The sequence below is a fragment of the Hylobates moloch genome, unplaced genomic scaffold (genome assembly GCF_009828535.3).
Source record: "Hylobates moloch isolate HMO894 unplaced genomic scaffold, HMol_V3 SCAFFOLD_11, whole genome shotgun sequence".
NCBI lineage: Eukaryota > Metazoa > Chordata > Mammalia > Primates > Hylobatidae > Hylobates > Hylobates moloch.
Window position 1 is genome coordinate 12,537,405 of NW_026652286.1, and position 26,622 is coordinate 12,564,026.

The window sequence follows — 26,622 nt, forward strand, 5'->3', positions numbered from 1 at the left end:
AAAAGGGGGAGTAGATGCTGCAACTAGAAGTTGGATGTAGTCAGGCTGCTAAGACATGAGACCTGAAAATCCAGTTTGCTGTGGATTTGCCATGGATTCCCATGGCGACTCTCAAAAGCAAAGTTGCTCAAAGGCCATTTAAGGCTCATAAAGTCAATGGTTGTTTTGCCTAAGAAATTTTTGTGGAATGAACAAATACAACATAGTAAGGATAATCATAATAGTTACCATGTGTTGCATGCCACATTCCAGGCACTTTCACATGTATTGATGGAATTAATTTTCACTACAGTCCTGTGAATAGTTATTATTATTATCATCTGTTGTATGAATGAAGTATTTGAGGTTCACAGGTGTTAGATAATCTGTCCAAGGCCACACAGCTCATGAGTGTTGAAAGTAGGATTGGAATCTCAGGTGGAGCTCTGAAAGATGTCCACTGCAGGCCACGGGACTCTTATTTTAACATATTTATCTATGGCTGCTATTAGGAACCAACTGAAGAACAGTCCTTTCTCAGATGTTATATCTCCCGTGAAAATTTCAGATTGGGATTGAAATGGCCCAGAGAGGGGCCAGAGACAGCCATGAAAGAGCCACAGATATGGTGAGGAGTGTGTCTAGACGATCCAGACACCTGTGGGGATTGTGCAGAGTAGAGCTCTGCATCAGGCCACCTGCAAAACATCTTGGGCATCTGCTGTCTGGGGTAGATGGTAGTTTGGATTGTCCCCTGGCCCGATCTCCACCATTGCCTATCCCAGTTGAGAACTGAAGCTCCGTTCTCTGTGCTAACCTCTGGTCAGATTAATAATTCTATATAGCAGCCTGGATCCTACCAATATGATGACAAAAATCTTTATTTATTTATTTTTGAGACAGGGTCTCACTGTGTCTGTCACCCAGGCTGGAGTGCAGTGGTGTGACCATGGCTCACTGCAGCCTCAACCTCCCAGGCTCAAGTGATCCTCCACTTCAGCCCTTGGAGTAGCTGAGACTGCAGGCATGCGTCACCATGCCCAGCTAATTTTTGTATTTTTGTAGAAGACTTGGTTTTGCCATGTTGTCCAGGGTGGTCTTGAACTCCTGGGCTCAAGGAGTCCTCCTGCCTCAGCCTCCCAAAGTGCTGAGATTACAGGCATGAGCCAGCGTACCCAGCCGACAAAAGCCTTTATTCCTTTCTACCATAAGACTAAATCCAACTCTGTAGCTTAGGCTCAGAGTCCTCTGTGTTCTCACCCATTTGTCCCCTCTTCTTAACCTAAAGGATTGCCATGATATGGGAGATTTTGATCCTGATGAGGGGTGGGGGAAGCAAAAATGAGGAACGAGTAACAAAGGCCTTCTCCGGAAGTGAGGGGAGGCCAGCCTGGACATAGAGGGCCTTGTATGCTATGTTAGGGAGCTTGATCTTTATATAGAAGACTATTGCTTCAGAGTATGTTCCTTGGATCAATAAATCCATACATCTATATAGTTGTTCGTAAGAAAAATAAAACAAACAAAAAGTAAACATGTTCTGGGTAACTTTGGGTATGGCTTGGTTAAGCAAAGTTGAATGTTTCTTCACTGCGGAAATTCAGAGCCTTTAATAAACTAATGTACATTCTTAGCCTCCAAAAGAGGGCAGCTCTGTCAAATCTGATTTGACCCCCATCACCTCAAAATGCAGGAGCAGGCGAGGCATGGTGGCTCATGCCTATAATCTCAGCATTTTGAGAGGCTGAGGCAGGTGAATCACTTGAGGTCAGGAGTTTGAGACCACCCTGGCCAACATGGTGAAACCCCATCTCTACTAAAAATACAAAAATTAGTTGGGCATGCTGGTGGGCTCCTGTAGTCCCAGCTACTCAGGAGGCTGAGACAGGAAAATCACTTGAGCCCAGGAGGTGGAGGTTGTAGTGGGCCGAGATTGTACCACTGTACTCCAGGGTGGGCAACAGAATGAGACTCTTTCTAAAATAAATAAATAAATAAAATAAATGCAAGAACATTTTAGGTGATTAGTGTTCTGAGAAGCACATCTGAGAAATGGTGCTATGATTTATGGAAGCCATGGAAGGTGACATGGAGACTAGAGTCCAAACCTACCTCAAAACAACAGGTTGACCTTTCATTTTACATTTAATTAGAAAACAAAGAGAGGTCCTTCCACAAAATCCAGGAGTAAATTAAGCTATGGAACATTTAGAATTTAAGCATCAAGAAAAGATCAGAAGCTGGGACTTCTCTGGGCCTTAAAATGAGCTAGTTTCTTCTACATTGGGATTTAGAAGTTAAAGACTAATGACTTTACTCGGTCAGGGTTAAATGTCAAAGAGCAAGTCTTCCAGGGAAGAAATGGTTAATGGTCACTGGGGTTGGAAGGGTGGTGTTAGAGAAGTGAAGGTAGGTACCCAGGGAAGGTCATCTGGTGTCAGAGCTACTGACAGGCTTAGGGGCTTACCCACAGGCTCCTGAGATAACCAAGTAGAAATTCACAAAACATGGGAAGGAAACAGCCATGGTTCTTGCCTAAGGAGAGAAAAGGGACATCAAAGGCCAAAGATGACACTGATGATGTCTTTAACTCCAATAATTACACAGCGTCCAAACAAACAGTGACCTTGGGCTCTCGAACCAAATGACAAAAGTCAGTAGGACAGTTTGTGACGTCTTTGTCATCAGAACACTGGGTAGGTAAACTTTAAAGCCCCTGACAGCTTTTCCTCTGTGGTATAGCAGGACACTATGATGGAAGACAGAGCTCACTCCAGCACTACGTGACCAGCACGTTCCTGGAGCCGAGAGAATGGTCAGGTCAGAAATCTTGGATGGGATAAGGGTGGGTTGTGAGGGGTGATGAGAAGGGAGGAATCAGTTTGCATTCCTGGAGAGGGAGGAGAAATGAAAAGGCAGAAAAATAGGTTATTATAAGACACTCATGAGAGCCTATTTTGGTATTTGGCAAAGACACTTGCTTTTCCCAGGGGCTGAAATAATGTGAGTTCGCTCCTGTGAGTGAGATCTTCCTTAGGAACATTGAGGCTCAGAGAAAGGAGTAAGAGTTGGGAAATATAATCTGATTTTCAGGAAAAACAATTGGTTTCTGAAACGTCTTAGGATGCTGAATAAAATGCACAGGTCTCGGCATGCCAGTGCCTGGCAGTGAGACAAGTACTTGGTAGGTTGAATGAATTAATGAATTAATGGAAGAACCAGAGTTATTTTTATCTTTCCACATCAAATTATTCCCCTTTAAATGACTGCTTAAATAATATATTAATTACACGATACTGACGATGACTTTACTCTCATGATTACACAACATCCAAACAAACAGTGACCTTGGGCTCCCGAGCCAAATGACAGCAGTCGATGGGACAGTTTTTGATGTCTTTGAGGTCAAAACACTGGCTAGGAAAACTTTAAAGCAGCTGACAGCTTTTTCTCTGCAGTATAGCAGGTGAGTGGTGACTTGGAAAAGCTGTATTTTTTTTTAAATCAAAATCATCATCCCTGATTGCATCTTGAAGAATTGAAGAACCCAAAAGTGTGTGATGTAGTCCTTAATGAATATGTCCTCTACATTCAGCCTCATGTTCTTTCTACAGGTTCTAATGTTAGTGTCTTCAGCCATCACTGTGAAGAAATTGACACAAACGAAAATTCATGAATTCCAGCTCTGCCATTTCTGTGTTGTGTGATAGCTGTATTTCCACTTGCAAGTGCAAGTGGCTTTAATTAAGATTTTATTGTCAAGCAGTTTACCCTGCTGTCGAAGTCTTGGTTCCAAAGATCTAAAGCAAAAGTGTCAGCGATGTTGCACTGCTGCCTGTATTTGGTGGGAAAATTAGCAGGTCTGGTTTTCGTGGTGAAAAAGGTATTTTTTAATAGTACTAAATGCATGAGATATTTGGTCCCATGTTATACTCTGGGTCCTTGTTAAGTATTTCTCTTTCCTCTTGCAACATAGAGTGTGGGTGTGACAATGACCACAGCCTCCAGCTTGCTATTTACTTATTCCTTCAAATTTCTCTTTCATTTTTTCCATTATTGGAAAAAATGGCTAGTACTTATTTGTTCTCTCAACACATTATTCAGTGTTCACTAGATTCTGGGTGCAGTTTAGGGTTTACTAGAAGTGGGACAATATTCAGTACTCTATTCTTTCACGTTAGTTTCTCTTTTCAGAAGTCCAAGATGATGATAAAAACAAATAAAGAAGTCAAATGAAACATAAATTGCAAATAGCAGTTACTCAGGAAACCAGAAAACATTGAGAAAGTCTGGAAAAATTGGATTTGAGCAAGGGCTTTCTGTATTTGCTTGGCAGTGGGGATGATACAAAGTTGTGAAGAACCTAGTAATTTTCCTTGCTACAATAATATAAATTACTTATTCTGTTCACATTTTGTCCTGTTTCTCCTGTTTAAAATGAATTCCTTGAAGTTCACTTATTTATAGTTTCAGCTTTTAAAAAGGTGATTAATATTATGATCGTAAAAGTTCTACATGCTCATTGCAGAGAACTATTAAAGCATATAAATGTATGCATAAGGGAAAAAATCACCTGCAATTTCTTCAACTAGAGATAATCACTGTTGAAATGCTGTATTCCCCTTCTAGTCATAACATACATCAATACTATTTGAGATCATGTCACATACTTTATATCTGTTTTCTAGGCTTCCCCCCCTGCTTTTTTTTTTTTTTTTAGATGGAGTCTTGCTCTGTTGCCAGGCTGGAGTGCAGTGGCACAATCTGGGCTCACTTTAACCTTTGCCTCTTGGGTTCAAGTGATTCTCCTGCCTTAGGCTCCCAAGTAGCCGGGACTACAGCTGCCTGCCACCACACCCAGCTAATTTTTGTATTTTTGGTAGAGACGGGGTTTTACCATGTTGGCCAGGATGGTCTCAATCTCTTGACCTGGTGATCTGCACACCTTGGCCTCCCAAAGTGCTGGGATTACAGGCATGAGCCATGGCACCCTGCCTTTTCCCCCTTTTTTAAAGAAAAAGAACTTAAACCATTTTAATATACTATAAAATTCTAAGTTCTTTTCTAGCCTTGGTTGTTGCCCTAATGGTCACTCTTATATTGTGTGGAGAATATATAGGATCTGACTATGCACAGCTTTATGTACATGCAGTAGGTTGCCATATGAGAATATGGGTAAGGAATTCTATCTTTTAATAGCTCTGTTATACTTCACTATTGCTGTGGTGTCATTTGCAACTATTTTGCAGGAATTGGACTTGATTGTTTCCAGTTTTCTGATTTTATAAATGGTGTTGCAAATGACCATCTTTGTAATGCATTTATTTTACTTAGAGATTGTTCCATGCACCATATTCCCAAAATGAAGTTACCAGGTTCGTGAACATAAACAGATTTATAATGCTTTTTACCCATTTCGAGAAAGATTAAGCCTGATTAATACTGCTCCCATGTTGTCTGAATGTACTTGTTTGCACAAAGCCCCACTCCTGTCTAATTTAAGTCATTGATTTAGATTTTCTGCCTTTAATAGAGATCTAAAATTAATGGATTTGAATTTGCTTTTAAAAACAGTTACTTTTTTTTTTTTTTTTTGATATGGAGTCTTGCTCAGTTGCCCAGGCTGGAGTGCAGTGGCATGATCTCGGCTCACTACAACCTCCGCCTGCTGGGTTCAAGCAATTCTCCTGCCTCAGCCTCCCGAGTAGCTGGGATTGCAGGCATGTGCCACCACGCCGAGCTAATTTTTTTTTTTTTTTGTAGTTTTAATAGAGACGGGGTTTCACCATGTTAGCCAGGATGGTCTCGATCTCCTGACCTCGTGATCGGCCCGCCTCGACCTCCCAACGTGCTGGGATTACAGGCGTGAGCCGCCACGCCCGGCCTAAAAGATCTTACTTTTTTATAATAAGAGATACAATGCTTGCCATAAAAATGAGCAAATTAAATGAGTAAAAATTTAATTATTGCCTGAAATAACAATACTTAAATAATGTGTTATCAGAAAATTAGTTTTACATTTTTATGTAATAAAATTCACATAAAGACTTTATATTTGAAAGAATAAGGATGACTTTTATTCTCGTTTTCCCCATTTTTCTTAATATTCTCTCTAAATTGTCAGAGATTTTACATTTGTCAATGCCATTCACCTACTTAATCTGTTTCAAGACAAGCCTAAACAACAAGAGCAAAGGAATATTCTAGACCCTCAGAAATAATTTCAAATGTCTGAGAAGGATCCTTGAATTTTGCTGCCCCAGAGAAAAGATACATTATATTCTTGACCAAAAGTAGGTGTCTTGGAATGCACCCCATTTTTGCCCACATTGCAACCAAGGGCCTTCTGCCCAGGGTTCCAGGGGAGTGCTGGGAGTTGCCTTGAGTCTTAGCCACCTGACCAAGTGCACTGCCATAACGCATGGCCAGAGGTGCCCAGGAACATTAGCAGATTTTTGACTAAGCCTTTCTACTATCTCAGGACACCAATGAGGTCAAGGATCTTATTACCAGAAATTTTATAGAACTAACAAACACCTGCCCATAACTTCACTGTTCAATATCAATTAGGGATATTGTATGGGTCGATTATAAGTTTGTGAGGATGAATTTGGAAAAAAACATCATGGCGTCCCCCACTCTAGGTGTATTTGATGGTATTCAATTCATTCAGGAACTCTCAAAGTGTAGCTAAGTACAAAGCTGTAGAATCTTTAGAATCATTACTGCTAGACATCCTACAACCTGCTCAGAAGGCCACACCAACTTTCGTGGGCAGTTGGCCATGCACTGTGTATTTCACATAATTATTTTGTTTGTAACTAAAGAGAAACAGCTCTGTGGTGGACAATGTTGTTATCCATCTGCTGTGCCTTACATATGAGAAAACCAAGGCTCAGAGTTACCTAACTTGTTTAAGGAGACTATCAGCTAAGATTTTTTTTTTTTTGAGATGAGATGGAGTCTTGCTCTGTTGCCCAGGCTGGAGTGCAGTGGTATGATCTTGGCTCACTGCAACCTCTGCCTCCTACGTTCAAGTGATTCTCCTGCCTCAGCCTCCCGAGTAGCTGGGATTACAGGCACATGGCACTATGCCCAGCTAATTTTTGTATTTTTAGTAGAGGTGGGGTTTCACCATATTGACCAGTCTGGTCTCAAACTCCTGACCTCAAGTGATCTGCCTACCTCGGCCTCCCAAAGTGCTGGGATTACAGGTGTGAGCTACCACACCCAACCAGCTAAGATGTTAAGACTGGATCTATATCTGGCCTCACTCCCTCTACAGCTGGTGCATTGACCACTTCCTGCTGTTTTGTGCAGACATGCAGCAAAACAAGGCAGTCAACAGGCACAACCCATGGATGCTTTTTTTCCCAGTGAGCTCCAGTACACTTACAAGTGCTAATCATCTGAAATGGTGTGAATTATGGAAAAACACAGAAAAAAAGCCATAGAGGATTATTGGAGTGAAGACGCAGGAGGAGGGTGTGAAGGGTTGGGAGGAGGGAAATCAGGTCTCTCTGATGCCGAGATTCTGAAAGTGAGCTCACCATGGTTGGTCTCATTCACAGACTCTCTTACCTTTGGCCTTTTTTCATCCTGAGAGTAAACTCTATAATGCTTTAAGTCTCTCTACCAACAAGGTGGAAGAGTTTGAACTCACATTGGCCAAAGGGGCCTTCCACAAGGGAAAAATTCTTTGAAACCTTGTGTTTCATCCTTGGAAACCAAGCAAATTTTTACATCATGCTGTATTGTTTTTTGTATTTCTTTGTAAACGTTATGGTTTAAACTACCGTGTTTCTCTGATTATAAATGTAGTCATTTATAGGAGTTTCCATTTATTTTATAACAGCATTGGGATAAGGGAAACTACATTCATTACGAGACACATTCCATTTTCAGAAAACTTAAAATATGGGAAAATGTATAATTAGAGCGGAGGAAATTCAGGAAGATTTTGCTGCTCGTGGAAGATGTGTCATGTTTCTGTTGGGGCTAGGCCAGGCTTCTGGTATCTATTTGTGTCCACGTGAGAGTAGGCACATATTTCAGTATGTGGTGCAAAGTCTCAGATGTGTTCTTGGGTGACAGGGTTGGGGGCGGTTGGGGGTGAAAAGTGTGAGGAATTGCCCATGGCTGGCTCCTTCTGCCTCCCTGACATCTGTTGGGATAGGGTTTCTCGACCTTGGCCCTATTGGCATTTGGGGCAAAATAATTCTTTGTTTTGGGGGATGATTTGCAGCATCCCTGGCTTCTAATTACTAATAGCACCTGTTCCTCTAGTAGTGGCAACCAAAAATGTGTCCAGACATTACAGAATTGCCCCTGGCTGAGAACCACTGTGTTAGGGCAAAAAAGCAACGTTGGAAGAGGTGGGCCAACACAGATCTTTGATTTCAGGATTTTTTATTTATTTATTTATTTTTAAGAAACACAGTCTTGCTTTGTCACATAGGCTGGGGTACAGTAGTGTAATCATAGCCCACTGCAGCCTGGAACTCCTAAGCTCAAGTAATTCCCCCTCCTCAGACTTCCTGATAGTGGGGACTCCAGGTGTGCACCACCATGCCTGCCTAATTTTTTTAAAAAAATTTTTTTGTAGAGACGGGGTCTTGTTATATTGACCAGGCTGGTCTCAAACCCCTGGTCCCAACCAATCCTCTCTCCTCAGCCTTCAAAAGCCCTGGGATTACAGACAGGAGCCACTGCACCCAGCTAAGATTTTCTTTTTATATCTGAAGGCCTCTTGTCCCAGTATGCCACTAATAGGATACCTTTGTCATTTGGTAATAGATTTGTGTTTTGGCCTTCTGTCTGTATAATGATCAGACCCAAGGGTTTCTAGGGACTCTTCTAGGCATGAAACTGTTCTCAGTAGTTGCCAGGATTATAGGATTTTTAACCAGTGGTACCATTCTAACTGTGCTGTCTGTTGAAATCCTCCCTCCTTAAAATTTAAATGTATATTAATATTGCACTAAGTCCTATGATCATACTCTTTATTCACTTAACATCCTTTTAAAGGAGGCTTTGGCTTGTAATCGAAATAGGAGTAAGGAGTCACCGGGAGCCAGTGGGGCAAAAGCACAATAATAATAAATGCCTAAATACTATTTAACATGCAATTAATTAAATATCAACATGGTCTGTTGACAGTAGAAAGGTGAAAAGACTTTCTTCTTTTCTGAAGGTCTAGCTCATGTCCACCCTTGCTATTAGGGATATTTGCCAAGGATCATTGAAAGAAACTTTTGATCATCTCAGGTGGGAATTAATCATCTGTCTTCGAGCTCTCTATTAGAGATTCACATATTTTAATGCAACTAAAATTTATTGAAAACCCTATTGTGCTCTTAATGGGTGATTTAGCAGTGAGGAAACAAGTTCCAGTTCTGTGCTCAAGAAGGGTACAGTCTAGTGGGGGATGATGCACATCCATCAATCACACAGATCAATAGGGGAGTTAGACTTGTTCAGCTAGGTCAGGAAAGCTTCCTGGAGGAAGCAACATTTGATTCAAGATTGGAAGGATGAGCAGGAGTCTGCTAGGTGAAGAAGAGATGCAGAGGCATTGCTTCTGTGCATTCGTTTGAATGGTTAGGGGGGTGGAAACCTAAAGAGCAAAGAGACAAGAAAAGGAGAACGTCATCCCAACCCCATCTGTCTCTATCAGAAGGTTTCTAAACAGCCACATTCACTCCATTCTAAGTCACCCTTAGTTGTAAATTGCACTCACAATGTAATAATAGTTTTTCAAGTAAAAAGAGACATACTATAGTAGATAAATGTTGATATTGACTATAATATGCATCCCAATTTCAGAAATGTTAAATCTTAAAAAAAAAAAGCCTATCTTAGAAGCAAGGACATAAGATATCAAAATTCAAAGTCGGTCTTGAAATGATTATTGCTATTATTGTCATTGTTTTTATATTGAGGTCTCTGGTAGTCACTGCTGGGACAGTTTTCATTGTCCATCTCTGCTGCCCAGGCACATGCTTCCCCACCACATGGATAGGATCTCTTGCTTCCTGCTCAAACCTCCCCTCTTTCCTCCCCAGTTCCTTGATTCCCAATCCCTTGAGTTCCCATTGATTTCTCGCATGGTGCAGTTTAGCCATGCATGAACTCACTGCCAACCATCTCAACCTAACCCTCTGAAATGTATCCAGTAAGGTGTATTACAAAACAAGGGCAGCTCTCTCGGTGCAGTGGGCATGCCCTGAGACAGCTTGCAATTCTAGACAGGGGTGAGAATATCAGGAGGAGAAATTGTGCCACTCCTTTGCAGAAGGGAACTGGGGCCTTACTGCGTTCTCGGGAGGCAGCATCGGATTGGCTTCTAGAAAGATGGGCTTGGCCCTGGGACGGTGAAAATGCTCTCTGTCTGTGACCTCTGGGGCTCAGCCAAGGCAGGGATGGATAAAGAGCTAACCTGCCCTGCCTGCCAGCCAAAAATAGTGCTAACTGCGTCACAGAGCTTTTGGTAATTAAACCTTCCCTCTGCAGAAAGCTGTGGCTTGGACTGGAAAGGGACCATGGATGTGTTAAGGTAATTCACTCCCAACACTGACACTCTTCACTCAGCATCAGAAGCAGGCTGGAAAACTAAGTGGAACTAGATGAAGGTTGAGATTCATAACCAGGGCGTGGTATGTAAGTAGCAAGAAGACGGAAATGTGCCAACAAAGTTTCTTATAGATTAAGTAGTTCTTTGTTTTTACTCTGAGTCATATGGACTTTTTTTCCTTTTTGGTCAGTCAGCTTAGTTTAGCAACTTTTTGTTTCTGATCATAAAAATGACTTCATTTTTGCTGTAGAAATTTGGAAACATAAAGGAAAGAAGCAATAAGGAAGTAAAAACCCATCCATCATCTTATCATTCACAGATAGCCACTAGGAACCTTTCGTGCCCACTTTTTTCTCGATGCAATGTACAATTTTTATAAAATTATGATCAGGGCCAGATGCGGTGACTCACGCCTGTAATCCCACCAATTTGGGAGAATAAGGTGGGCGGATCATGATGTCAGGAGTTCGAGACCAGCCTGGCCAATATGGTGAAACCCCGTCTCTACTAAAAATACAAAAATTAGCAGGGCGTGGTGGCACACACCTTAGTTCCAGCTACTCAGGAGATTGAGGCAGGAGAATCACTTGAGCCTGGGAGGAGAAGGTTGCAGTGAGCCGAGATTGTACCACTGCACTCCGGCCTGGGCAACAGAGCGAGACTCTGTCTCAAAAAATAAATAAATAAATAAAAGTAAAAAATAAAATAATAATCAGAGTATATATACAGTTTTCCATCTTACCTTTTAAATATACACACAATATACTCCCAATCATATTGTATCTGATGGGGTCATTCAATATTACTTGAAAACCAGACTGTTTTTAGCTTATAAACCTCCTTAGGGCCTGGGCTGATTCGGGTGAAGTGTCTGGGAGAACACACGTCCATGTCAGTAGGAAAGGGCTCCGTTCTGGAGTGTTCTTCAGACAGGATCCATGGTCCCGGGAGAAACTGACATGCTGTCTGGGAAAGCAGAGATGTTCTGGTCATTTTGGGAGGCAGAGAAGGAGTGGGAAGTTCGCTGGGGTGAGCATCACGCAGAGAGAAGAGCATGGGCTCGTAAGTAAAGCGTTCCTGGCTTGGATTCTGTTTCTGGCACTAATCAGTTGCCTGATCATGGTTAGCCTACCTAATCCTCTAAACCTCAATTTTCTCACTTATAAAGTGGGACTAATGGTATTATGTATTTCACTGGGTTATTGGAGGATAGTACCTGACTCAGAGTAAGTACTCAATGAATGTTAGCCATCATTAGTATATTATTAATCTCTCCAACAAGGACTGGGTCAGCTGATTCCATTGGATGAGGATAGTGGGTAGATGGGTTCACTCTTTAAGATAACCTTTAAAAGGAAGTCAAAATGTTGGTGGCTTTTAGTATTAATATGTTCTCTCAGAGAGAAGGTGTATTTAAAGTTTAGGGGAGTCAAAGAATGAAATCTTAAGGCTCCTTCCATTTCATTTTCCAGACCATGAATTGAGCACACTTCAGTGCCTGGTAGGAGATCTGGGTTCAGACCAACGAGCAGCTCCAATCTCAGCCCAGGCATCTTCTTAATCAGGCTTGATGGGGCAGCTGCAGCTATAAGTATTTGAATAAGTCATCAAAGGGTTTGTTGCATCAGCCAAGCTTTTTAGAGTCCCAAATTTAAAAGCTGGGATAAAACCTTATCTTGGTGTGTCTTTACGGAAGGATCCCCGGGTACCTGGGGTTAAGGTCTGGCTCAAGTCAGTACCTAGGAAGCAGCATATGTTCACTGGAGAGACCTGGGTTTGAATCCCAGCTGTGCACGTTATTAGTTATATGACCTTGGGCAAGATTCACAACCTTAGCCCTTCTTTACCTTCTCACCCTAATCTGGGGTAAACATTTGTACCCTTTGGAGTTGTTGCAAGGATTAAAAGAGGCAAACTCTATGACAATGCCTAGCTCCATGCTGGACTTAATATAAATGCTCAATAAATGTTGACACCATCTTCTATCCCCCATATCCTACAAGATAAAACAAGACAGAATAAGAAAGTGCTTAGGTTTCTTCATCTGTAAAAAAGTAATTGGAAAAAGAAAATCAAAGGCAGAAGCTCACTCAGCCTCTAGGGTCTGGGAGATGTCTTCTTGTTGTTTAAGTTTTAGTCTGTACTTTCTAAAAACCAGTAGTGGGCCTCTGGCATTTCCTGGCACATCTTAGCAGATAGGTATTGAATATATACCATGCGCCACAGTTCTGTGCCCTTTGTATGGGTGATCTCATACAGTGCTTTCATTTCATGGAGGAGAAAAACTGAGGCTCAGAGACATGAAGAAACTCACCCAAAGTTTCTTAGCTGTTAAGTGGTGGAGCTGGGATTGGTATCTAGGTCTCTCTGTCTCTGAGCCCATGTTCGTAACTACCCCAAACATAGGTCTCTAACCATATAGGACTTCTACTCCTTGCTGGAAAAGATAAGTACAAAACAGACGAGAATGGCCTTTTCAACTACCAAACTGTAAGCCCCCTGAGCCCAAAGACTGTGTGTTCCCCTCTCAATCCCCTCCCAGGCATGCAGCTAATAGGAAACCCTGGAGACACCTACTGGGAATCTAAGAATCTGGGTTAGGATTCCTTTAAAGTGCAGATGTTCTGTGGGAAGTAAGCACCTGATTTCTTATATACCTGAGTTCACTAGACACTTATCTTTGATATGGGAGAGAGTAGGACTTTCTCAGATACCTGGGTGGCTAGCTGCAACAAAAGGCACTGAAAATCTGGAGGGGAAGAGCTCTTCTCTCTCTTTATTTTCTCACAAAGGGAAGGGAGTAAAAGGCAGAGGAAGTGGGGCTGAGATTAGGAAGACAGTACCACAGTGTTCACAAGATGTACACGTCAGAATTCCTGGCCTGCACGCCCTGGGCATTGGCTGGACAAGGTTTGGTGGTCTGTAGGGCACAGAAAAAATCTATGCCTCCGAGGATTCATAGAAAATTACCACTTCCTCTGTCGTTATCGTTTATTTATTATTCTCTGTGATGTGTTGGTCTTTGATTCCCTTTGTACTTTTGATTCTTTTGTGATTCTCCCTTTCGATTTGGCCCTAGTTTTTACCTTGATCTCATCTGTATTGTCCACACCTCAATGCAGGCCTCCTCCCTCCCTGCCTGGGCTCCTGCAGTGCCCCCCATCTACCTCCCTGCCTCCAGTCTTGTTCATTGCTGCTGCCAGATTCACCTCCCTCTATGTCCACGTGTTTTTGAACCTTGCCATTCCCATCCTGCTCTGAGCTTTTGCTCTCTATTTCCTCTGCGTGATGTATCCTCTCCCATTTCCTCTTCCAACCAAAAGAAAGTCTACCTATAGTCTTCCAAACTCAGCACACATCCTTCTCCTTTGGGAACCTGTTCCCAATGATTCCATCAATTTCTCTGTCTTCTTCTTCTATTTTTTTTTTTTTTTTTTTTTTAAAGACCGGGTCTCGGTCTGTTGCCCAGGCTGGAGTGCAGTGGTGCAATCTCAGCTCACTGCAGTCTTCACCTCCTGGGTTCAAGCAATTCTCCCACCTCAGCCTCCCGAGTAGCTGGGATTACAGGGGTGAGCCACCATGCCTAGCTAGTTTTTGCATTTTTAGTAGAGATGGGGTTTCACCATGTTGGCCAGGCTGGTCTCTAACTCCTGACATCAGGTGATCTATCCGCCTCAGCCTCCCGAAGTGCTGGGATTACAGGCATGAGCCACCGCACCTGGCTTCTGTCTTCTTACTTCTAGTAGCGCTGATGTGTGCCTACATCAGTTGGTCATGTGCTTCCTCCCCTCTGCTTAGGGCATTGTCTACCTCTTGGACATGACTTCTCACTTGTTTGCTTTCCTCCCATCTATGTCAGGAGTTCTTTAAATTTAATACTTCTGCTTCATTTATTGAGTATCTGCTACATGCAAGCACCCTATTGAGGGTTGAGAAACAAACAGGAGTTATTACGTTTATTCATCAATAAATAATTGAGGTGAGACCCTTAGAAATGTGTGTCCATTGGCCTGCTCCAATTCTAGACAGTTTTTTCACCAACCCCAGGGGAAGCCAAGCGAAGCATGCCTCTGGTTCTTGCATTCCACATGTCTCTTATTAAAAACAGATGGCCCAGGACTGCTTCGGCCATTGCACCAGTTGACAGGCCTGTTCCTGGGGAGGCTCTGCTCATGAATTCTAGAATCCTTTAGCTGCGTTAGTAACAATTCCTCCTGCAGAGCAATGAGAGGATAGTGTCTGTGGACTGGGCAATTTCCATGAACAAGAAAGGCCTGAATTCAACCCAGGTGCCTCCCCAGACTTGTCACATGGAGCTTGGCCTCAGGCAAGGTCAAAATGGGAAGCTGGCTTCAGAGAAAGAGGTCTCTTCTGCCACTTCTGCATTCCTGAAGCTTCTTTGTCCTCATTTTTCTTAGGAACAAATGCATTCATTTAACAAACATTTGTGGCTGAGTGTGGTGGCTCACACCTGTAAACTCAGCTCTTTTGGAGGCCAAGGCAGGAGGATCGCTTGAGGCCAGGAGTTCGAGACCAGCCTGGGCAACATGGCAAGACTCCATCTGTATTTTAAAAAATTGCTGAGCACAATGATCTCTGTCTTCCCAGTGCCTGCCTGGCTCAGGGCCTGGCACTGAGGTAAATATAATTGCTGTTCTAAATAAGCTCATCTCTAGGAAATGAAATGAATGCAAACTATTGAAAGCAAGGAAGGCAAATATGGGCACACATATGTCCACTTCTTAATTTTGTGTCCACGGCAGATATTGCTAATTAATCATAGAACTCATTCACCTTGAATCTGGATTTAAGTGAAGATTCAGCCTTGGAATCCTTCTCAAAACATTGCTCCAGCAGCCACTATCGGTGATTTGGACTTTGCCCATGGGATGAAATCTGCTTGTGATCCTTTTTTTTGTCTTTAAAGTGGTCCAAATGCCACTGGAATTGGGGAGCAGGGGCTCAAAACAGCAAGTATATTGAGTTACCAAGTCTGTCCAGAGCAGACTGGGAGCCTCCATTCATGGGAGTGTCCAAAAGTAACAGCGCTATTGCGGAAGTCCTGTACCATTGCTCCTTTGCGCTTCTCGCTCTCACGGCTCCTTTCTGTCTGACCTTTGTGGACTCCTCTTCCTCCTCATACCCCTCAGAAGTGGCTGTTTTGCAAAGTTAAACTTTTATCCCTCCCACACTCTTTTTTCTTGTCTGTTTTCTCAGTTGGAGAGCTAATTTCTTCCCTCAGCTTTTACTAGCTTTTTAAAGTAGTTAACTCTCAAATCTGTATCTTCAGAGATGTCTTTTTCCAAAGTCTAAACTCCTCCCTTTGGCACTGAAGCACTTCCACCATCTGACCCTATTTATCTTTCCAGTCCCTTTTCCAGTCCCAGCTCCTTGCCTACAGAACTACTGCTGTGAGCACGAGGTCTTCTTCCATCCTGTGTCCAAGATGTGGGGTACCCATGGGGAGTCCTGCTCCCATGCCTTGGCATGTGCCCCTGCCCTGCCCCTCTTCTCTGTTTTGTCTGTCATATCCATCATATGAGTCTCCGCTTCACTGTCATTTCACTGAGAAAGCCCTTTCTGACTTCTTTATGATTTCAGAGGATAATAAGTTCCGTGAGCAGAGGATCTTACTAGCTTACACTTTGAGTCACTCAACAAACAGTTATTGACTGCCTCCTCTAAGTCCCCAGCGTATATGACATGAACCTGCCCTCAAAGAGCCTGGAGTCTGTTTACGTTTCTGTCATTAGTTACTCTTGTTTATAGGTCATGTCTCTGCCATTAGATCGAATGCCTTGTGGTCAAGAGCTGAGTCCCAGTCACTGTATCCCCTCAATCCCGTGGGTATGCCAGATGCTCAGCACATCCCGAGTTGAGTGAAAGGCAGCTTCTTTCCCTGTCTGGTTTGCTGGTGGCTCTTTTGAGTATGTGATTTGTGGGGAGGCTCATAAAGGGTTGCAGATCTGGCAGGGGAAGGAGCAGCCCATGGAGACTAAGGGAGGGAGAAGTCCCTGCTCTGTGCTTGACCCCAGAACAGCAGGAGGTGGGATGGAAATGGATGCCTCAAATGGAAAGCAGCCACGGCCAAGATGCATTAAGAACATGGGTCTAGGGGAGGGATAGCATTAGGAGAAATGCCTAATGTAGATGATGGATTGGTGGGTGCAGTAAATCACCGTGGCACATGCGTACCTATGTAACAGACCTGCACGTTCTGCACATGGATCCCAGAATGTAAAGTATAAAGAAAAAAAAAAGAACATGGGTCTGGGTTTTAATTGTTGCAGCTCTTATGCTTAATGACTGTGAGACCTTGAGCAAGTTACTTAATTTCTCTGTGATTTGGTGTTCTCACCTGCAAAATCGGTCTTAAAACAATGTCAACTTTATAGATAGGTTGTGAGGTTTAACTAAGAAAATGAGTTAAAATGAATATAAAACATTTAAAATAATTTTTGGTACAAGCATTGGCTATTACTTAGATTTTCCTGGCAGTGGGATTTACTGGTGATTTTCATGTTCATCACTGTATCTTTCTGTAGACAAAATGTCTATTATTTAGCTCCTCTGGAAAATATATTGTAAAACTATTTCTTTACCTTTTTTTAAGAGACAGGGAAAGAATCTGGTTGGTGAAAGGGTTATAGTTAACTCTGGTAACCTCTGCCCCGTGTGCTGTGTTGGTATTTCATGGTGTGATTGGTGTGGAGAGGTAACCTTCAGCTCCCTCTCTTCTGCCTGTCCCCATCACTGGTCCCCGTCCAGTCCCAACAGTCAGATGCTCACAGTGGAGGTGTCAACCTTTCTGAATGGTGCAATTATTGGTGCCCAGTGAGCCTTGCACAGGGAACAGGGAGTGAAATCACCCAGCAGTTCCTCTGCAAAGAGGATGTGATCCTTAGACAGTGCAATCACAGGCAAGTGACCTCAGTTTCGTCAGAACGCAGCAGAAAGTTCTGAAAGCTGGAAGGCCATTTGCAGAGCCTAGGAGAGAAAGGAGGGAAGACAAGGCTGGGTCTGCAAAAGCAGGAGCAAGGTCTGCACATTTTATGAAGTGTTTTACGGTGGAGCTGTAATTGGAACCCTGGTATTTAGCAAGAGTTATGAGGTGTGATGGTCTTAGCACTACGAGTCCTTTGGCGGCATATGTGATACTGGCATGAAACAGGCCAAGCATCATGGACTGGGTTGCTTGGGTTCAGCATGCTGCTTAAATCAGCTTGTTTATTATTTTTAAAAGGACTATTTTTTTTTACTGTTGGGTCATTCAAAACTCCACTTAGAGACAAACCAAAAATATTTCTCAGTTATGTGCTCACTGTTTGAATCAGAGCTGCTAAGCCTAATTGGATGGTCCAATTCTCTTACTACCTTCTGGAGATTAAAAGCTCCTCTAGCTCACTTCCAAATCAGAGTGGATGGAATTTGATCCAATCCAGGTGCTCAGGGCTCCAGAAGCCCTTCCTGTTACAGAGAGGGTGAGTGAGCAGGCCGAAGATTGTGCTCTTTATTGCTCAAAGATAATTTCCTAGTCCTTAAAGCTGAGAAAACAGGAAGGGTCTCCCATTCTTTTCGAAATTCAGAACAAGCACATTGTCTGAAGAAGGAGGTTGGCCTCCTTTTTGTCTTTCACCATGTGAGGGATGACAGCCAGGACTCAGCCTTTTGGAATCACAGAGCCATGTCAGAAGCAACAACTGGTTGGAGTAGAACAAAGGATCTTAACTAGGGGCTGTGGGTAAAGGTCTTCTGGGGTCTGAAATTGTAAGGAAAGTTTGTCTGTATGTGCATTTTCAGGGGGAGAGTTCCATAATCCCACCAAGCATGCACTCACAGAATTTGACCTGTGCACTGTGTAGCGAGAGCTTGCTACTATTCATAGCATATACCAAGCTTGCTCCTGCCTCAGGCCTTTGCACTTGCTGTTCCTTCTCAGAATGCTTTTCCCCAAGATCCACATAGTCACTGTAACTTTCTTCAAGTCGCTGGTTAAATGTCACCTCCTGACCACCTTATATTAAATATCCCGCTCACTAGTACATTGCTTCATTGTTCTTTACAGTGCTTATTCCATATGACATTGTTTGTTATTACCTCCCTCTTTCAGTATGTAATCCTCTATGGTATTCACTGCTGTATCTGTAGCATATAGAACAATGCTGAGCCCAGAGAAGATGCTCAGCAAATATCTGTTGAATGGGTAAATGCATGAACAAATTAACAACTTTGATTATATTTAGGTCTCAGATGTAAAAAAAAAAAAAAGTTTTAATGATGGGAAAAAAAAGGATCTGAGTTCTCAGTGGGGCCACTTCTCAGCCATGTGTCTTGGGTTCCAGACATTTCATCTGCTATGAAATGATCACCTGGCATTGTAATAGATGTTTAGGCAGAAGTTTTCAAGGGATTTCACAATGCTTGTACATCATTATTAATTTCTGTTTTTTTGAATACACCAGATTTGTGTGTGTGTGTGTGTGTGTGTGTGTGTGCCTGTGTGTGTCTGTGTAAAAATGTGTGTGTGTGCCTGTGTGTGTGTGTCTGTGCACATCCTGGTGCACAGATACTATTATTATTATTATTATGGTGCACAGATAATAGGTTATCTCCATTTGAAAATGGGGATGCTAATACTACTGCTACTGATGTGCTAGGGGAGGTCCCCAAATTCCCAGGGGACCTCCATCCTGGTTGGTGTCCAGGCTCTTGAAACCAGAGCGAGAAGGAATTCAAGGACTAGTCAGGAAAATAGCGAAAGTATGGAGAGTTATTGCAAGCGAAAAGTATACACTCAAGAAAGGGGAGTGTGTGTGTACTCAAGAAAGTCATGCCCAGCGGGGTTTGCAGCTTCTAACTTTATGAGTTTCTTTAACCAAGGAGTGGAATATTCATGAAGGTTCCTGGAAAAAGGTGAAGATTTCTCAGAACTGTGGTGCCGCCCATTTTTACACCAAATATGGTTGTTTTGGAACTGTCATGGTGCTGGTGGGTGTGTGATTTGGTATGTTAATGAGCGTATAATGAGGTCCTAGGTGAAACCTAGGTCAAATCCAGTGCTATGTTGGGTCCAGTCGGTCTTAGCCAGCTTGGCCCACATCCTGTTTTTCAGGGTCTTTTATCAGCTAGCCTATGCTGCTAATTCAACAGTTTCCTTTTTGCTAGTTTTGTGAAACTGCCTCTATTCTCCTGCAACCACCCTGAGTTATTCCTGTCTCACTGGACACACCAGTGTGGTTTTTGTGACTTGTCTGAAGCCTCACGATGTATCAGAGCAGGACAGTGATAGAAGTCCCACTTGCAAACTCCAGTTCCACTCTAGAACCATTAGTGTTCCATTCTGGAAAAGATGTCCTAGGAGTTGAATATAGGTGGTCAAGACCAACTTGGGGCTAGTAGTTTCTGATACATGAACTTGAGTGTGAATGGGATATAATTGCCTCTGCTACTGAATGTGTAGGGTTAAGGTTCAGAAAAGAGATGCTGCATTCTTCTCTAATCTTATAAAATTTCATTTTATTTTTTAATTTTATTTTTTTGAGACGAGGTCTCACTCTGTCACGCCCAGGCTGGAGTGCAGGGGAGAGATCACTGCTCACTGCAGCCTCAACCTCCAGGGCTCAAGCGATCCTTCCACCTCGGCTTCCCAAAGTGATGGGATTACAGGCATGAGCCATCACACCCAGCCATTTTTCTCTAATCTTACACGAGGCAGCAAAAGGTACCACACTAGAGATTATTATGCTGTGGCTCCTTTTGAACCAAGGCAAAAAAAAAAACAAAAAACAAAAAACAACAACAACAAAAACCCACTCATTTGAGAGGTACATTACATCTGAGAGAAATAAACTCTGGTCTCTTCTAGACAAACTGCTTTGATTTTCAAGCATAAACCTCAGAATCATTTTGGGCAGAAAGTTACCTTTTGTCAGTATCTGCATCGGGTGAGCTTGGAGGTAAATCTTCACACAGAGCTTAGTACTTCTTCGATAACTTCCCTTATAAATGACAGCTTCTTAGACGCATCTTTTAAAAGTTAATATTTTTCTCATTAAAACAAATGCTGTCTTCTTCCAAACATCTTAGATGACTGATTCACCATTTCTGAAAAGTAGTTTTAATTGTACAGCATGATACATTTATATGCATTATTTTAAAAGTAAAAGCCTAGCAAAAACCCTACAAAAATATATAAGAATCTCCCTTTACACACCTGTCTGCAAAACCCTCATCCATTCCCAGAGGTAATTCTTGCCTATCATGTTTTAACTTTTCTTTCCACAATTTCTTTCCAAACCTTATAAATGTACACACGCATATGCAATTTTCAACATCTTAGATACATCTTAGATATTTTTCCATATCAGTTCATATAGCAATGCATCATTCTTTTTAACAGGTACATACACTTTCATTGCATCAAAATATATCAGAATTTATTAAGCACTCCTCTATTGATGACATTTAGGTTATTACTCAGTTTGTTACTTTTATAAACAATTCTGCAAAGAATCAACATCTTTGTGAACATACATCCACATTTCTCAAGATAGATGTTAAGAAAAATGTTTTGGAATGTGAAAAGGTATTGCATATCTTAAATTTTGATAGAAACTACCAAACTTACCTCCAACACCCAATACCAGTTTGGACTCCCATGTTAAATTTAACTGTCCTTGGCAATCACAGATGTTGTCAACTTTTTAAAGATGTTTTGTCGATTTGATGGCAAAAATTGGTATTTTCACTTACTTTGCCCTGATTGCTAAGGTAGTTGAGAGTGTTTTTTGCGTGCTGCTTGTGATGTTCTATACCTTATTAGGTTTTTTAAAAAATATTTTTAAATTATACTTTAGGAAGGGGAACATCACACACCTTATTAGGTTTTTAACAGGGTTTTAAACATTTTCATGAATACGACTGTTTCAGAAATGCTTCTTCTCCAGGGTTGCTATGCAGCTGGTAGTTAAAATATGCCTTCATTTATCAGTATTGGTAGGTAGTAAATACTTAAATACTTGTTGGTAAGGTGCCCCAACCCAAGTTCACTTTCCTCGATCTTAAGTCTCGTTACCCCCACTTCTCCCCTCTACCTCTCTGGCCTGGGACCTCCCTAGGAGGCAACAATTAAGAGGTTAATATGTAGCACTTCAGGGCGAACCTGAACCTTCCAGAGACTGCTCTAATGCAGTTCCAGCCTCTATTCAGATAGTTTGGCATATTGATATACCATTTAAAAAATATTTTGACAATTCCCTTCCCTGCTGTCAACCAAATATACTCAATCTGTGTTTTATGTAAGTTCCCGGCGTCTGGGAGATTCACAGTAACATACTGCTGGTTTGCCCCTTGAACTGGTCACTGCTTTGTTTGTCAATTTCCCAGGATTATGCTTACATAATTTCCTTTTGACCTTAGCCTCCACACCATAATCCCAGAGGGCACACTGGGGGAATAAGATGACCCTTATGTAACTTGTTACATAAGAGTCCGGAGAAGCTGGGTCTCACTTCAGTGTCTGCTCAGTTTTCTAAGAAAGTTCATTTAGACAGTTTTCTGTTGTCTCTTTCAATCAATAACTTCTTTAAAAAAGCATTCCCTTTACTTCTGAGATGCCAAAGGGGAGTGGGGAACCAGGCCAATACTGATTGCTTCTTTGTAGCTGGCACTTAACGGAAGTGATTCCATCTAATTTATGCTACAATCTTTTTCCTTTGTATGGACGAGGAAACTGAAGCTCTCAGGGACTAAAGTGAGTTGCTGAGGATCATACAGCTAGAAAAGGGTAGAAGTAGGCTTTAAAGCCAGACACAGGTTCTTCCTACAGAATATGTGTGTGATTCAGAATTGTGCAGGACAGCTCTGTTTCATGTCCTATTCTTTTGAAGTGATAAACATCGTCCACTGACTATACTAAAGCAGATAGGGAGCTCAGATCATTCTATGGACTTCAAGTCACTTAGAGGCCAGACTGCGGACAGCTCTTTTATCTCTGTGCCAGGGATGCCCTGTCCTGGCTCCAGCTGTGCCCAGATGGACTAGAGGCCTTTGTGGCCCATATTTTGGACTCCTTCCTATCACCCTTTGCCTCTTACCTCTGGCTTGGCACTGAGTTGGGGCAGACACCAAAGGAACAGGTCTCGTGTAACATCTTTTCCTGACACGAGCTGGGTCCCGTTCCTTCTTCTCTCTGCTCAGAGAAGTGACACGTGAGCAGAGAGCTCATGTCAGTGTGTCTGCATGGCTGGTATTACAAAGCCTCAAGGAGAAAAGCTTAACAAGAAAGCCTGAGGAGATGGGGTTTTGGTCACTTAAATTTTAGGGTCATTGAGGGATGAAACCAAGAGGGCTTTGTCATTAAATATATTTTTGATAATTCCCTCTTATTTTTAATCCTAACATTGAAAAAGCAATAAATGCACATAGGAAAATGTTTAAACAGTGCTAAGGAGAATGCAGTGATCTGTGAGTCACCCTCTAATTTGAGATACCCATTTTCTCGGTTCTCCCTAGAGGCTACTACTCTCAGCAGTATTCTGTGATCTTTCCAGAAATATTACTTGTAATCTCTGTATATACAATTATACATGTGTATATTTGTGCTTATCAGTCTTCTGTCTATCCAGTATCCATCCCTCCATCCATCCATCTGCCCATCCAACTTATGCTCAACTCTCATGGTTGAAAATCATTAAAAAAATGCTTGAATCCATTCTCTCATTTGATATGGTATGTTGAGACCAGTGGACCCCTGACAGAGGGTCCTGTGAGTCACCAGGATCCCTATCTGAGACCCAGTCCTCATGATAAGGTCCTCCAGCTGGTAAACGTGTAACATTGAGCCACACACTAACCAAACATCTCCCTGAGAGATTTTGTTTCCATACCCTGCACTGCATGTTTCCTTCTGGAGTCTGTCCCCTTCAAAGTAGAATATAAGAAGATGCCCTGTGGAATGGATAGTTCCAGTTAGGTTTGATTTTATGAAATCTCTTCTTCAGCAAAATCTGTCCTGACTTACTCCTTGACACAGAAGAGCCCCGACCCACAGTCTTGTTCACCACACTGAGATTCCCTGATTACATGTTTCTTGCTGAATGACTAAATATCCCAACAGAGGGAGGTCAAGTTTCTCCCCAGCAAAAATTTTTCCCAGTTAAATGGCAAGAATGATGAGCTGACAAATGGCTATGACATCATTCTTTGTCATAACTTGCCCCAAATTACTACATGAGAAGCCAGCACTCTACCGGTTCTTGCCATGGGACAGTCATAAGTAGAAAACAAGATGATCCCCCAAAGAATTGCCCTTTAGAGAGCAATTCAAAGACAGGAAAATCACCCATTGGTTGTGTCCCTGCTTCTAGCCAGATCTTCTAGAGAGCTCTAGATGCTGACCCCTTCATCCTGAAAAGCTCAGTGGAGACCTGGGTCCTAGTCTCTGCCACTTACTAGTTATGTGATCTTGATCAGGTGTATCTTAGTGGGTAAAGTAATTATGTCTATTTCAAAGGACTGTTTTGTTTTAGTTGCAAGTGATGGAAGCCTAACTTAGTCTGACTTAAGTGAACTAGAGAATATATCAGCTTGTTAACCAAAGAGTCTAGAGATAACTTTAGGCATATCCGGATCTAGGAGCTAAAGTATTATTAGGACTCATTCTCGTTCCATATCTCCTTGTCCTCAAACAAAGGCAGGTCATTTCCTTATAAGCCACCAGCAGCTCTGGACACACCCTAGCAGCTAAGAAACCTCAGCAAAGAAGAGCTCCTCCTTTCCACTTTTTCTAGCTAAAGTCTTAGGACTATATCTCACTGGACCAACTTGGTCCACATGATCACCCACAAATCTATGTGGTTATGAGGATGGAGTATCCTGATTCACCAGTCCTGAGATTGGCATGGGTCAGTTCCATCCAAACCATAGGGACGGGAGTAAGAAGGAGAATTACCCTGAGAAGTCGAGAGGATAGAACCAAAAGAGTAGCAAGCAGACACTAGGGAGGCAGAAAACAACAGATTTGCTATGTAGGGTCTAAAAGAAGGGGGTCAACAAGTGTTTTCTGTAAAGGGTCAGATAAATATTTTAGGGTTTCTGTTGCAATTACTCAACTCGGCTCTTGGAGTGCAAAAGTAACCACAGACAACAGGTCAGCCTGGGCGACAGAGCGAGACTCCGTCTCAAAAACAAACAAACAAACAAACAAAAAAAAACAATAGGCTTCGCTGTGTTCTAATAAAACCTTGTTTATAAAAATATGCTGTTGACTGGATTTGGCCCACGGCTGTAGTTTGCCAACTCCTGGTCTATGCAGATACTACAATCTTCTTGTCCCACATATTCTAGAGACCTCAACAAATAAGATCTGGCACATACAAAGCATTTAACAAATGCTAGTTATTATTATATTGTTATTATTTATGCCATACTAGGGATAACAACAATGATAATATTGATGGTAATTGTAATACTAATTAGATAATGAGATATGATGAATTATGAGTCATAAGTCAGCAGTGTATTCCAGGACTGTTTCTACACTGTTGGTGGAGCTTCCCCTCCACATACTCATAGAGCTGGAACGCAGGGCAGAGGCATCCAACTCAAACATCTCATTTTATAGATGAGTCTTAGGCTCAGATAAGAGGCAGCACATGCACAAGTTCACACAGCAAGCTGGGGCAGTTTTGGAGTTTGCAGCTGTTTCTTATGCAACCTTGAAGGACTCAACCCTATAGGTAGAGTCTATGGTACACCTACTGGTACACCCATGGTACACCTATGTTATACCATGGTACATCTAGTACATTTGAACATGCAGGTATAGTTAGATAGATATTCCTTGAGTTTTGGATCCATACTGAGTAGTGTGGCGATAGTGTTGGTAATATTCCTGAGCTGGTGGAAAGACCTGATTTGGGACTAGCATGTGTTATATGACTCATGAGAACTCCCTGCTGCTGAGATGACTCAGATGTCTGTTTTACACAAAGATTACCAAACACCTCTCGCCACATTTGAAAACAATGAATAGTTACTCACTGCCTTTCTGACTTCCCTCTTTGTCACTATTTCTATTCACTTAGCATGCTGGCAGCCATTTAAACAGCTAGTCTTCTGTTTGGCTGGATGTTGGTAGGAGGAGTCTTCTTTAATCCCGCATCAACATGGATACAGAGAGGCCTGTGGGCAGTTTTCTCTATACTCAGTGTAGACCCATTCATAAAATTCTTCATGATTCTGGCAAAACCCTCCCTGGATTTTGGTTAACCAGCAGCTCTGCAGTAGTTTAGGAGGTGGATAGTTTACAACCACAACTCTTTAGCTCTTTTTTTCCTCAAATTTATTTCCAACTTTCATCACTCAGGGTCATTTACATAAATCAATGCAAATAAATATTTTTCTTGAGTTAAAAAATGTTATAGAATCTGCTGGTCCCAAGTACTACAGAGACCTCAGTACACTGAATGGAAAATTGGGGATTTGGTTTACTGTTCTTCTAGGCCAAGGGTCAGAAAACTTTTTTCTGTAAAGGGCCAAAGAGTAAATATTTTAGGCTTTATGGGCCATATGGAAAGCCATGAGTTGCTGACCCCTTCCGTGAGTGCTTGTAAGTTATAAATATAAAATTGGAGGATGGAGTATTTGAATTGGCTGCCTAGTTACTTGAGCAGAGTCCTACAAACTAAAGTCTTGGAGTTGGGCCAATGTAGGTTTAGTATGTGATTCTGATGCTTACCAGGTCATTTTAGGCACATCGGTGGCCTTAGTTCCTTGTCTATAAAATGAGGATAATAATAGCATTCTATCTGTTTGTTCCTTCCTCCTACTTGCTTATAGAATTGTTGTTGTGAGGATCAAAGGAAACCACTTATCTCAGAGCTAGTATGTTCCATAAATGTTGAGAGTATAATCAGTACTGTTATTAATATCAAAGCCCATTGGGTGAAAGAAAGTATTCAAGAGCATACAATTAATGAGTTGACTGGGTCACTTTCAAAGGGGTCTAGATAGAGATCATCAAGAAACCTTTTTTCTTTCTCTTTTTAATTTTAATTTTAATTTTAGTT

The 26,622-nt window shown here is 42.0% G+C and overlaps 1 protein-coding gene across 4 annotated transcripts in view; it reads left to right on the top strand.

The window, feature by feature from the left end:
• Positions 1-26,622, top strand: part of SLC1A2 (solute carrier family 1 member 2) — a 166,551-nt gene that overhangs the window by 50,250 nt on the left and 89,679 nt on the right. The window contains exon 1 of one of the 4 annotated variants that reach the window (XM_032166270.2): positions 2,056-2,799. The exons of the other annotated variants lie outside the window; for them this stretch is intronic. Within the exon in view, the coding sequence (XP_032022161.1) occupies positions 2,792-2,799 (8 nt within the window). The 5' untranslated portion in view covers positions 2,056-2,791. Of the gene's footprint in view, positions 1-2,055; positions 2,800-26,622 lie in introns of those variants that run through there. 4 annotated transcript variants of the gene reach the window in all.